A 14784-nucleotide genomic window follows, 5' to 3' on the forward strand; every position below is an offset into this window, starting at 1 on the left:
TGCATTACAAAACGTTATATTAGAAAAACGAGCCATTGACAAAAATGTTGTTAAAAGAAAAGAATACGGCGAATAAAGGAGCAATAATAAATTATTAAATTACGTTTTCTAGTGTTATTAATTCGGGTAATGATCTAGATTAATATAATCAATTGTTATTTCGTATAGAAATATATTTTCTCTTACGTGATTATTTAAAATTACATATGGAGTAGTAATAATGTATAATAAATTTTTACGTCGAACAAAAGGAAAAGCAAAAAAAAAAAAAAAAAGAAGAAGAAGAAACAAAAGGAAATTATTATTCTATTATTCGTTACTATTAGTTGTGTTTGAAAAAATGTTATCGTATAAAAAAATAGGTAAGGAGATAAAAAGAGAAAAAAAAAGAGAAGAAAGGAAAAGTAGAACAAAAGAAAAAAAAAAAACATATTAATAACTTTGCAACAGTTTTAAAGGTGGAACTACTTTCTCACATCTCCTGGCTGAAATAACACGGAGGAAAATATCTTATCCAGCAAAGGCAGCTAATCCGGTGATCGCTCTTCCGAGTATCAAAGTGTGTATGTCGTAAGTACCTATATCGAAGAAAAAGAATAAGAAAAAAAAAGAAAATAAAAACAACAACAACAATAACAATTACACGACACGTACACGCATACACGTGCATATATATATATATATGTGTATATAGATGTATATATAAATAGAAGTCGTGCATGTTAATAATCACTGATACGTAAGTACATTAGCATTTGGATTTTGCAAGTAACGTCAGGGAAATATAAAATTTCACTGGAGTCATCGATATTAAACGTTTCATTAATCTTAACGCGATAATCGATTTAAACTGACTATATTTTAACGTCAAAATGTTCTCTTGCCTACCTTCGTAAGTGTTAACGGATTCGAGATTCATCACGTGCCTAATGACGTGATACTCGTCCGATATGCCATTACCACCTAACATGTCTCTCGCGGTCCTGGCAATTTCTAACGCTTTGCTAGCAGAATTTCGCTTTAACATAGAGATCATCTGGGGGTTAGCCCTGGAAAGAAAGAGAGATAACGGAATCGAAGGAAAAATAAAAAGAGAAAGAAAAATAAAAAAAAGAAAAATTACAAATGGATGGATTAATTCGAGATCGTTCGAGCGAGATTAGAATTCTTTAACATACCTGTCTTCGTCCTTTAATCTTCCAACCCGTAAACAAGCTTGAAGACCAAATGCTATGTCGCACATCATATCGGTCAGTTTCTTTTGTATTAATTGATTAGCAGCCAAAGGTCTGTTAAATTGTGATCTCTCTAATGTATATGACCTTGCTATTTTAAAACAAGTTTCAGCTGCTCCTAATGCACCCCAAGATATACCGAAACGAGCGTTGTTCAAACAATTAAACGGTCCCTATATATAAACAATCTTTATGTATTTCTTTCTCTTTTTATTCTAATCGTAATCATTAGTTAACGTAAATCATCTGACTTTCAAGCCCTCCACGCTCCGTAATAAATTTTCTTCGGGTACTATGACATTGTCCATTAATATCATCCCAGTGGTGGAAGCTCTCAATGAAAATTTTCCATCGATTTTCGGCGTGGATAATCGATTTTGATTTTTTTCTCTTTCGATTACGAACCCTCGAATAATTTCATCCTCGCATTTTGCCCAAACGATCAATATATCGGCTATGGGTGCGTTTGTAATCCTATTTTTATAAAACATATTAAATAAGATATGAATTATTTATTTGTTCTACATACACAAACACACATACAAATATATATATATATATATATATATATATATATATATATATATATAGATGTAAAGTTTCTTTTCTTTTTTTTTTTTAGAAAAATATATCCATATATTGTTAATATCTTTTATATTCACCATGTTTTGCTTCCATTCAATTTGTAAACTTTTTTATTGGAATCATATACAGCTCTAGTTTGAATACCTGCTACATCGCTACCATGATTCGGTTCGGTTAAACCAAAACATCCTATTAAATCTCCGGTAACTACAAAATCAGATGATTATATTATTGTTGAATAGTGTACACCGATTATTATAACTTACTAATTTTTGGAAGAAATCGTTCCTTTTGTGTTTGATCACCGTACGCATATATACCACCGGCAACGAGCGACGATTGTACGGACATCGATGATCTATAAGAACTATCGACGGACTCAATCTCTTTAGCAAGAAGTCCATAAGCAACCGAAGATACATTAGAAGCTCCATAACCCTTTAAAGTGCAACCCAAAGCACCAAGAGAACCGATCTCTTTAATGATTTCCTTGTGAAAATGTTCCTTACGATTGGCTTCGATCACACGAGGCATTAATCTTTCTTGACAATAATTTCGAAATTGATCTCTTATCATAATCTCATCCTGAGTTAATTGAGACTCGAGATCGAATGGATCTTCCCATTTAAACGTGTCTGGATGAATAATTTTAATAGAAAAAAAAAAAAAAGAAAAAAATTAATTCCATTTGATTTTAATACGAGTTAATGATTGAATATATAAATGATAAAGACGATGATGTTACCGATTGAGCGTTAACCGATAACTTCTGCCATCTATACTTACGATGATAAAATAACGCGACAGTAGGAATGTTTTTATTTACTTTGTTTTATTTTTTTATTTTTTTTATTTAACAATGAAATCATCTTAGCGAATTTTCGAAACGATACGAAATTATGAAAAATGACTTACTTTTTTTTCGTAGGCACGAAGCTACGGAGATCCCTGATTACATATGCTCTTTCATTAAGGAGAACATAGAAATTTGTCAATTACGTGTAAGAAAATTTATTAGTTCACAATATGTGTTATATATATATATATCTATGTATCGCGATGAGAAGATAAATAATCGTTATAAATTGTCACGAAAAGGATACGTCTGTTGAAAATTTCTTTATACAAACTTGGACACTTCAGAAATCTAATCTGTACGCGAGCAGCCATCTTGTCGGGTATCCGGTAGAGAACTGACTTGTTGATCTCAGATCAGAAACGTTATTAAATTTTTTTATGCACGACACAAATCTAATCGCAAACAGTAGCGATAAATGTGATATGTATTTTCTGTCAATGTCAATAATCGTATTCGTATTCTTATCGTTGAACTTTCGTTGACATTAAGTCGAATGGATGGGATCTGCCTTACCGACCCATTATCTACAACGACGTTTAAAATATCATTGAGTAGAGTTACGATTCGAATCGAAAAAATCTCTTTTGTTATCATTCATATAAATTTAAAAATAGCTGCTGGATTCCTTTTTGTTCATTCATCTCTTTCATTTATTTATTTATTTGTTTATCATATTTTTTCTCTTTCACTCTTTTATCGATCTCACTTTCCCACTCGGAATTATTTCAAAATGAAAGAATACAATAGATGAATAGATCGTCGGTTTATTTGATAACATAAGAAATTATTTTATCGAATTAATCTATATACACATTTCATTTCTTAAGATTACAATTATTTAATGATTTATTATACAAATGATTGGTAACAGGAGTATTTGAGATTTGATAATGATTAGAGATTAGATACTAAACACGTATAAATTTCTAGAAGATAGATGACACTAATTTTTCAATTAAAATTATTATTCTTATAATTGGAATAATTCGGACAGCGAATTATAAATTCTTTTTTTAATAATTTAATATGAGAGTGCGATAAAATTGTACGAAAGTTTTTCAATCTTTGATTGAGAGATTGATTACCCTTATAAAATATATTGATATAATTAAGATAATGTTACATGAATTATGTTTCTTCGTTGTTTAATAGCTGGAGGTATTAATACTCCATTGTCAAATCGAAATTCATTGCACACGGCAGTCTAAATTGGACGGATAAATTGACTTTTTTTTTAAACACATTGCGGATCAGACATTTTCCTGCTAACTATTATTTATAGCTAGGACAAAGAGAAAGAGAAAGAAAGAGAGAGAGAGAGAGCTATTTTTTATATTAAATATTTTTAAATTAATTTTTTTCTTCTATTAATACATCAATAATTCGTATGTCTGATCAATGATCAATGATCATTGATTATAACAAAAGACTTGTAATTGGTCTGGATTAAAATATATTATATGTCATATATTAATATTATATATTATTTTCATATAATATATATATTGTTTAATAAAATATTATATATAATAATATATATATATATATATATATATATATATATATATATGATCTGTCCGTAATGTGTTAAAAGAAAAAATTATGATAAACTTGGAAATATATTCTCAGACTATAAGAATGTCGTCCTTTTTTTCGGGACCGTCTGGTAATTTTTGATTAAGAACGCGTATATTATTGAAGAGATATCCAACGGCGTCTGCGACAGGTCTAACGATGGCTTGAACGAAAGCTGTAAAGAAGCTTCTCGTAGCTGCGCATGTTATTTTCCATACTCGAAGGCAAGGAGCGACGCACCATATATGCTAAAAAAAGTACAGATATATAGACGTCTACGTTAACGTAATATATTGATCACATTTTTATATAGAATGGTATCTATTGATTGACATTAATAAAACATTTGGAGGAATGGAAAGGATGTATTAAAAATAATGTTAATAAGTTGATTAAATCAAACGAATTAAGATTTAAAGAAATATCGTAATTCAATGAGATATTCATTAAATTCATTCTGCAATTTAATTTTAGGATAATTAATGTAAAAATAAAAAAGAAAGAAATCGAAAAAAAGAACGAGTTAAATAAATAATGCAAATCAATAAATGTTCATGTTTTTTTTTTTTATCTTCCTCGATGGATCGAGGTTTGCATATAAAGATTTTTCTGTTAATTAATTAAAGAAAAAAAAAAAAAAAGAAAAAAGAAAATAGAGAGAATTCAACGATCTTGATTGATGTGCGAGTTTCGTCTGAAGAATTCGATTTTCGATTATTTATTCGACAAAGTTTGCAATTTATTCGAGATTTAAATCAAATACACTTTGTGTAGTATAAAATTTCGTGTTTTTGTTGTTGGCTTGGCGTTCGAGTTGCGCACAAAGACTTTTCGATTAATTAATTTAAAATAAAAACCCGAACAATGGTAGCAAATGAATAGAAAATCAAAAAATATTTACAAATATGGAAAGGTAGAGATCTCGTGGTTTAAAAAATTTTTAATAGCCATATTGTTCGAAAGAGATTTCCTTTTTTGAATAATTAACGTAAAGAAGAATATTCGAAAAAATAATTGCCATGTGATGGAGATTCGAAGATTCAATAATTTCGTTCGCATTTCACCACAGAGAAATCATTTCGATTAATTCATTAAAAAAAAAAAAAAAAAGAGAAAAGAGAGAAAAAGAAAAGACAAAAAAAAGAAGAATTTTGAAAATTTCCATGAGGAGAAAAATTAAATAATAACGATCGATGGTTGAAATAAATTTATACGAACGATATGGATAATATTACATTTTTTTTGCAAATATACTCTCGAAGCAATACACATAGACGGACCACCAATGTACACAAACGAGCATATAAATCGATCGTAGAGAGGGTGAAAGGAAATAGACACGTCAAAAAAAAAAAAAAAAAAAAAAGAGAGAAAGAGAGAAGAAGTTATTATCGACTAAAGGCTTACCTCGAACGCAAGGCAGGCGAACGTAAAACCAAGGCAAAGTGCGAGCAAGGGTGCGACCAAGACCGAGAGAAATATATAACAGCAACCCCTCGAAAGACGAAAACAGTGGCCACTCAAGCGCCAAGCGCATTCCGGACTTCGAATGCCTTCTGGTTCGCCGATCACGTCGTCCCACATCACCTGTTCGTAAAAGCAATATTTTTTTTATTAATCATTTTTAATTCATAAAGATCCGACAAGAGATAATAAAGAATTTTCGAAAGCGCATTAATTTCTTGAAATTTTATTTTCGCTATATCAAAGATGTCATTCGCTACATCAAAGATAATCATCGTTTATTTAAAGGTTTATCAAAAGTTTATAATAGTAAATCAAAGGACTACGTGAATTATCCCTTTCGTATGGAACGCTACTTTCTTATGGAACACTGTGTATATTTTATTCTTATTTTTCTTTTTTTTTTTTTATTTCTTTTTTCCTGTTAATTACTTGATCAGATAGTTTGATCAATTGTCTTAAAAAGAGAAAAATGATTCCATGTGTTTCGTAAGAACTATTAAAAATTATATTATTTTCTGCTCTTAAATTATTTGATGTAGTATATATATATATATATATATATATATATATATTGATCTTTTACTTTTGAACTTTGGTATTTGAAAATTTCAAAAAAGAAATCATATTCATTAAATAGTTTAAACCGTTTAAAATTTCTCTTGATCTTATATTTTTCGATTTGATCTTTCTAAACCGATGAAAAACATAAAAAATTTCCAGAAAGGAGAATAATCATTCACTGAAATGGTCGACCTATTAAAAATTTTATCTCTCCGTATCTTATTTATTCATTCTTTTAATCAAAAGAAAAAAAAAAAAAAAACAAAAAGAAAGAAATACTCCTACGTATCTGAATGTTTCAGGATTTTTGAGAAAAGGAATAAAAAGAAATAAAAAAGGAAACAAAATACAGGGTGTTCTATAAGAAAAACTAAAGAGTCAAAAAAAAAAAGATCATCTAAAAATAAAAAAAAATTATCTTAATCCTTTTTCTCATCACTTAATGTCTCATTATCATTTTAATATCTCAAAATAAGTAAATAAATAAATAAATAAATAAATAAATAAATATTAATTATTTTGAAATTCTGTGATTTTATCGAACAATGAAATAAAGTAACTTGTGAAATAAATAAAAGCTAGTTAAATTAACCTGAAGATGTTGATTAAGACTATTTGGATCCCTGTCTTCGAGATCCATCGCACTGGCACCGTCGGCGGATGATTCTGGCTTCTCCATTCCTGGAAGATGAAAGTTGCACTTCGGTGTTCCACACTGACAGGCGTTCTTGAATCTAGCCAACATCCTCTCCTAACACGAAAACTTGCCCGAGTAAACCTGATCTTTGTTTGCGAGTAAATTTAAACAGTTAAGAAAGATCAAAGGGTTCTTTGCGAGTGCGCTCACGAACGGCATTAACATAGCGCGAGTGAATGCTAAGGCCACGAAGAAACGCAAGAAAGTATCCCGACATTGATCATTTTCTTTTAATAATATATTATATCCAGAGTATACCGTACGAACGAGATTTCACGATGATCCGTTTTTTCGATCGATTTTTTTTTTTTTCAATTCGAAACATTGAAGTATCAAAAAAACACACACACACAGAGAAAGAGAGAGAGAGAAAGAAATGACGACCTTTTTATTAATCCATTTAATTAATTCGTTTAATAAATTCGTGTAATTTCGAATTTTACAAGCTCACGTTCTTCTATTTATTTTTTTTTTTTTATTTCTAATTTTATCTCGTCAAAAAATCAATTGCACCGTATCGATATGTTAACAATTATATTTTATCATACGAATTTATATTCGGAGAATTTTTCTTTTGGGAAAAGTGTGATCAGTAGAACATCGTATTAACGATTTGTACTGTGACCAATCCAGTTTACGAATGAGTGGAAAAGAAAAAAATGTGTTTTAGCGATGGCGTGGTATGCGGAAAAAGGTAAGGCTATGAAACTTAATCGCTCGCGCACGTGTGTGTGTGTATGTGTTTGTTCGCGTGTGCTACCTTGAATTCAACGTTATAATCGCAAGATATCGATTCGCGAAAAGTTAAAACTGGTGGATTGTAAAGTCTACGTGTTTGGTGCTATGTCAGACATTTCTTTCTTTGATTTAAAAATATATACATACGTACTGTATATACGTACGTACGTACGTACGTATGTATGTATATATGTATGGATGTATGTATATACGTACGTAGGTGTACTTTGATAGAAAATTTCTTATCCTTTAAGTTTCTACAAAGTTAGATCTCGAAGAGTCTGTGACAAAGTTCACACATTGAATATGTCTCACGACTTGAAGCGACAATTCTTGAACAAAGTGTAAATTCTTTATGTTAAGTGTCACGCGCGTTATACGCGGTTTCTTTCGTACAGAAAATCGATATTGAAGTAATCGAAGTGTGACGTAGAGAAGTGGTTATATAGGCCCGTGTACTTTGACCAAAAATATTCTACAATATTAGTTTTTTTCAATTTTTTATGAAAAGTTTGATAAAGCAAAATGCTGTTATTAAAATAATATATATGTAAGTGCCAGATATCGTTTATTAATCAAAAGTAAAAATGTTTGTTCGAGAAAGAAAAAAATAATTGTCTTTTATGGAATTTTCTTCTTTGCTTCTTTTTTCTTTTTTTTTTTTTTTTTTTTTCATTCAATATAATCTTTCTATTCTACGGACTGTGCAATCAAATGTTTATCAAAGAGAAAAAGAACAAAATAAGAGAAAAGAAAGAAAAAAAAAATAGAATCGACATCTTTCTTTTTATTATCTTTTTTCTTTTTTGTTTGTATCGCATTATTTATTTTAATGAAAGGACAATAAATTAGGCTTATAAACGGAATGTTAATTATTAAAATCAAAACAAGACGATTCGTCAAGTTTTGTTCTACGCAATACTATTAAATAAGTGCGAAGCTTAATGAAAAATCGATTACAAAAAGTTTTCCGTATTTGTTTAGAAAAAGTTCCTACAAGTTGTATTAATAATTCACAAGGTTTTAACAGTTCACACGCAACTGTTTACCTGTACGACTAATACATTTACGATATAATATATTTATTGTTATTATACATTAATCTTTTTTTCAAGATTTGGATTTACTTTTAAGTTCTTAGCAACTAGCTCAGTGATAAGATCGTGCTTTCATTATTTTATTTTATTCATTTTATGTATATTTTTATTTTATATATATATATATACATATATATATATATATATATATATATATATGTGCATATAATGTTGTTTCTTTTTATTTGTAAAATAAAAATGTTCGAAATCAAAATGATGTCCAATGACGAGCGTAAATAAATCATTGACAATTTTTTATTTTTTTTTTTTTTTTATTTATAAAACAAAAACGTTCTAAACACGTACACAAAACATACTTCGTGTGACAACGTAAGACTATTTTAATTAGACAGTAAAAATTTCTTCGAAAATTATACAAACTATACGAAATATTTTATAAATAAATCTAATCATATAAAGTGTTCTCATATGGATATAAAAACGAAAAATTATAAAAACGAAAAAAAAGAGAATTACAAACAAATCATGTACAAAAAAAAAATAAAAGAAAAGAAAAGAAAAAGAAGAAGAAAAAGAAGAACGAATTTGAAGAAGAACGAATTGATTTCTAATCAATCGTTAGGCACAGTTCACCCTCTTGTATACCTATCTTATAGAAAAATTATGTTCACTTACTTCTCTCTTTTTGTATCCAAATTCCGTGTTCCTTTTCGATTCTTTTCTTTCTTCAATTTTGTATTTTCGAGGCGTCGAAACGTAAAACAATCGTTCGATGTTGCTCTCTTGTAATGTTTTCGAGTTTCGCAGGTGGAAAAGGGTAGGTTAAAACGCAGGTGGATTGAAATGAAGAGAAACAGAGAGAAAGAGAGAGAAATAAAGAGAGAAAGAGAGAGAGAGAGACAGAGAGAGAGAGAGAGACAGAGAGAAATAGAGAGAGAAAGAGCATAAAGAGCGAACGCTTCTAAGTGGACAACGGTCAACGCGCATGCGCACTAATGTCATTATAGAATTACACCCCCACAATATATCGTTCAACGTAGAGAGAGTACAATGACCCCGTTTTCAACGAAAGTGAATGTCAGGTAGGATCGCGACATTGAACGATTTTCTGATAATTATTATACCTTCATTACGACGACCAATCGATGATTTGCTTATCAGTTTTTTTGCCTACATTACGATTAGTAAAGATTAGAATACGATTAAAACATATAAAATTGTAAGAGAAAAATGTATAACATAAAATAGATCCTTCATTGAATCTAAATTGAATAGAATTATGAAGGGTTTGTTAATTTTTATATTTTATTTTAATTTCGATTGTTAATATAAATTTTTTAATAGATTCTCTATATAAAATTTTATTACGATGGAAAAGATGTCGTTTATAAAATAATTTATAGTATTAGTTAATCAGACAAGTATGAAGGCATTCGTTTAAATTAAACTAAGTAGAATTTGAAGCTTAACAATTTTAGAAATTTTAGAAATCATGTGTTTAACTTGTAAATAAATTGGTTTTATTAAGATTGATAATTAAATATTAAGTTGTAAATCGTAGAAATTTTTTTATTAGATTTTCAATAATATATTTAATTATATATTAATTATATATATATATGTATAATAAATACATAATTATATATAGACTATACCGTGTGCTTGAACTAATATGAAAAATTGTATTAGTTTTAAATTTTAGTTCGTTTCTTCTAAAATGTACAGAGCTGATAATCGAGTAATCCTCGTTATCTTCCAATTTACTGTGCTGACATCTAGTGGAAAAATACTACACTGTTGAAAAAACGTGAACAAAGTTCGAAGAAATTCCATTAGATGACGCTAGTATTACGTTTATTATAATTTATGAAACTGTTCTACTTCTCACACGGTATAGGTTTCTGCATTATACTATACAATTTATAATAAATTAGAAGATTTATTTCTCTTTTAGTTGATAAAGATAATAATTTATTTATTCCATTGTATAATAGAAATGTAATGACAATCATATAAATTAATAATTAATATCCTTATTAATTATTAAATTTTAGTCGTTAATGAGATGTTACAATAATAATAATCTTCTAATAGTATTTAAAAAACTATATAATAATATAATAACGAAAAATTAATAATAATAATAATAATCTAAAGTATTATATTTACATTTTAAAATATATTCTTCAATATAGAAATAAAATAAAAATAGATAAAGGAGATAACAGAAATAGTTTAAGAATAGAAACATGATAAAGAAATAATATTATACATATAATTAATAAAAAAAAATATATTTATACACGCACATATACATATAATAAATATTACTATGAATTCATATTAAATATCATAAATAATCTATGCTAATATAATTTATAATTTCTTTATACTATTAAATATAATCTTCAAACTGTAACTTCGAATGAATCATAAAACCAAGCTCGCTATTATTTATAGTAACTATCAATAATATTAATAATTAATAACAACTAATAATATATATATATACACACACACATATATATATATATATATATATCGATATTATTACGCTCTACCTTTTAAACGTTGCACTTAACTATATAAAAAAGAAACAAAATATAAATAAAACAGCAATTTTATGATCGGAAACTCTCGGTATAAATATAAATTTATTTTTATAATTTCCATTATGCTCGTATTTTTACAATAAAATATAAATACTATTTATACCACTGTACTACACAAAAATACGATGTACTTTACCCATTAAACGAAATTGTCATAAAACAAGAATATTTGTCAGACCGAAGATTACAGATATGAAAGGAAAAAGAATTCGAGGAAGAAGAGAAAGAAGAAAAAGTAGAGGAAGACGAGAAACGGAGGGTAGGTTAAAGTTAAGGGAAAGAAAGAGGAGGGTGTGGAAGTAAGTGAGTGCTAAAACCGGATGCTCGTATCTGCCTCGAAGCGATAAAGATAGCTCAACCTCGCTCTTGTTGCCTTAGCTACCGTATGAACGCAGTCTTCCTATTACGTATATTATCTCTGAAATTCCATCTAACTGTGTAAAGTGTATTCCCCTCTCTCTCTCTCTCTCTCTCTCTCTCTTTCTGTCTATCTATCTATCTCTCTCTTTCTCTCTTTCTCTTTCTCTTTCTTTCTCCCTCACTCTATCTTTTTCTTTCCCTTCCCTTTACACCTCATGAGCCGTGAAACATGTGGCAAAGTAAATTCTTACTTTTGATCATTTTCATTGTATGAGAACGAAAGAAGGATTTGCAACTGTTGAAAAAAAAAACCAATTCAAGGTTCAAATCGTTATTTTGCAATAATCGATACATTCATTTTGCGATAATCGAGAAGAATTTTGAGAAGAGATCATTAGGAAAAGTTTTGTGGATTATTAAAAAAGAGAGAGAGAGAGAGAGAGAGAGAGAGAGAGAGAGAGAGAGAGAGAGAGAGAGAGAGAGAGAGAGAGAAAGAAAAGGAAGGACAAAATTTGAGATTTCAAATCTTTGCAAAGAAAAAAAGAAAAGGAAAGAAAAAAATTATCTTAAAATTGTCTGTTGGATTGACGAAACGTTTTTATTTATCTCTTATAGAGAAGCGGAGAATGAACTTTAATTATCGGATTAAAGACAGGTTACAAATTTGATGTAATGATATCAACACGGGGAATATTTCTTTTTTTACACGCTCTGTACACCGTCAATAATAAAAGTATTAATCTATAAAGAAATTTTGCGTTTAATCGTGAGAGTTGATAAAGAAGAAGACACGAATTCACTCGTTTCTTTTCTCTTCTCTTTTTTTTTTGTTTTTTCTTTTATAACATTTAACGAATCAAAATCATCCTCCGAAACCTCCCAAGTAACTACGATAATAACTAGTAACAAAAATCTTTTCGACTTTCAATAATATCTACGATTTATGTCATTTCTTTTGTTATACCAACGCAATAACGACACAAAGCTAATCTTTTCCGCATCTCTTCTCTCTTCTCTCTCTCTCTCTCTCTCTTTCTCTCTTTCTCTCTCGTTTTTTTATTTCTTTTTTATTATCTTCTTTTTTTTTTAGAATGACTTACTCCTAACGTTTGCGGCGAAATCGTGTGCGCGCAAATCTCCTAAGGGACTTGTGTAATCCAGAATGAATGAACGTGTAGGTGCAGTCAGAGATTGCGCCATTGGCGTGACAAAGAGAACGAAAGAAGGAGACAGATAGACAGAGAGAGAGAGAGACAGAGATAGAGACTGTCGGACCTTTCGATCAACGACACGTGCAACATAGCAACGACAATATAACTGCGATATAAAACATGTTGCATAGTCAAGGTGCGCTCGCGCGCACGACCACCGAGTGTCATAACCCTTTGCGACTTGCTTGCGCAAGTATCATACGTAGATAGATTGTGTCTATCTAAATTCTATACGTTCTCAACCCTGCCATATAAGATCAGAGAAACGCTTTGTTAATCGTTACCTTGATAACGAGCTCTTTCCTATTCTTTTTCTTTTTTTTCGTCTTTCTAATTTTTCTTTCTTTCTAATAGTTCACGTGTACATAATTGTGCAAACATGATATGATCGCGTTTTCGATGGTTCCTGATTTTTTTTTTTTTTTTGAAAATTTGTACCTTTCTTTTTACTGTCTTTTTTATTGGATTATAAATCTTTCAAAGTCTCATTTTTATTAGAACGTTTTTGATCGACGGTGTGATAGCATACCGTTTGATGATAGGAGTAAACAATTATGTTATCTTTTTCGTTGGATATGGATTTTTTGTACAGTTGGGTGAATTTATAAAATCATTCTCAATAACACTCGACTAAGTTTACTTCTAATGATCATTATTAATTATTTATGTATATGGGAATAATGTACATATTTTAATATTAATAATTTCTATTATCCATTCGTCGCGTAACTCGATAATCATAATTATTAATCATATTGTCCAACTATATTAGCATTAAATGATCTATAAAATGACTTGTTGCGTTTGATATATTCGTTTGAAACATTGAATAGTATCTATAGTAATTTATACAAATAAATATTGTTTTAATGATCGCACATAATTATTTTCCTTTTTTATATATGTTTTTTCTCCATTACTCGATGATCATACTTATCGATAATTTCATCGTATTATATATTATCAATTAATGATCTATAAAATGTTTTGTTGCATTCGATATATCCGTCTCAAGCATTGCTTCGTATAAAAATAATCAGAAAAATATTATTTTTATTATCGCACGTTATTATCTTACATGTTTTTATTATTCCTTCGTAATTGCACGATGATCATAATTGTTAACAATTTTATTTTATCGTACTACCGTATAATATCAATGAACGAGATCTATAAAATGTCTTTTTTGCATTTGTTATATCCCTTTCGAACATTGCATCGTATCTGTACCAATTCATAAAAGTAATCTGTTAAATGTTATTTTAATGATCGCACCGTACGTTATTACTATACTTGTTTTTATTATTTCACAATAATAACTCGATAATTGTATGATCGTTAATAATTTCGTCATACTATATAGTAACAGTAAATTGTCTGTAAAATGATTTGTACTTGGCATATTCGTTTTGAACGTCTAAACGTATCTGTAATACCTTTATGCGTAAGCAACGATGACAATATAATTTTGAAAGTTGAATGTCAGCCTCTCTCTCTCTCTCTCTCTCTCTCTCTCTCTTTTTGTTTCTTACGAAGCGAGTAAGCGAAAGATCCGTTCGTCGAGGTACAGTAGCCGGTCTCTTACGTGTTGGAACAGATGTAGCAGTGGATTATGTTCGCTCGACTATGCAACGATAACTGCACCGTAACTGCCGTTCTAGGTGTCATAACCTTTGCAACGGTTTCGCAAGTATCATTCCTCGCGTCGCACGCGTTTAAGTAAGATCAATGCACTCGCTTCCCGTACTCGAACCTCGTTTACGATTCGTAACGCGATTATGCGTAATGAGTACGAACGATTTGTATTTTTTTTTTCTTTTCTTTTT

General features: G+C 29.3%; 2 protein-coding genes across 6 annotated transcripts in view; both read right to left on the minus strand.

Moving 5' to 3' along the window:
• Window positions 1-418: 418 nt before the first annotated feature.
• Window positions 419-3074, minus strand: LOC122634861 (glutaryl-CoA dehydrogenase, mitochondrial). The gene is made up of 8 exons (XM_043824245.1): window positions 2924-3074; window positions 2736-2768; window positions 2087-2455; window positions 1898-2027; window positions 1487-1709; window positions 1179-1408; window positions 889-1049; window positions 419-578 (listed from the first exon to the last, which is right to left on the minus strand). Exons 1-8 carry the CDS (start codon window positions 2988-2990, stop codon window positions 511-513), a joined length of 1281 nt encoding a protein of 426 aa, XP_043680180.1. The 5' UTR covers window positions 2991-3074; the 3' UTR covers window positions 419-510.
• Window positions 3075-4234: 1160 nt separating this feature from the next.
• The window catches only part of LOC122634862 (caveolin-3-like), a 152259-nt gene continuing 141709 nt past the window's right edge, over window positions 4235-14784 (minus strand). For 2 of the 5 annotated variants that reach the window (XM_043824247.1, XM_043824246.1), the window contains exons 3-5: window positions 6875-7033; window positions 5662-5841; window positions 4235-4502 (exon numbers count right to left, since the gene is read on the minus strand). In XM_043824247.1, the coding sequence (XP_043680182.1) occupies window positions 4305-4502; window positions 5662-5841; window positions 6875-7027 (531 nt within the window). In that variant the 5' untranslated portion in view covers window positions 7028-7033 and the 3' untranslated portion in view covers window positions 4235-4304. Of the gene's footprint in view, window positions 4503-5661; window positions 5842-6874; window positions 7034-7933; window positions 8042-9450; window positions 9584-14784 lie in introns of those variants that run through there. The other 3 variants (XM_043824250.1, XM_043824248.1, XM_043824251.1) reach the window with 3 other exon arrangements.

This window comes from Vespula pensylvanica, chromosome 16 (assembly GCF_014466175.1).
Source record: "Vespula pensylvanica isolate Volc-1 chromosome 16, ASM1446617v1, whole genome shotgun sequence".
NCBI classification, from domain to species: Eukaryota; Metazoa; Arthropoda; class Insecta; order Hymenoptera; family Vespidae; genus Vespula; species Vespula pensylvanica.

Excerpts from the sequence above, each read along its gene's own strand:
- LOC122634861 (XM_043824245.1), bottom strand. The coding sequence starts at position 2,990 with ATGGCTGCTCGCGTACAGATTAGATTTCTGAAGTGTCCAAGTTTGTAT. Across the intron at positions 2,456-2,735 it reads TTCGTGCCTACGAAAAAAAA|ACACGTTTAAATGGGAAGAT; the intron begins GTAAGTCATTTT and ends TTATTCATCCAG. Across the intron at positions 1,050-1,178 it reads AGATTAAAGGACGAAGACAG|GGCTAACCCCCAGATGATCT; the intron begins GTATGTTAAAGA and ends CTTTCTTTCCAG.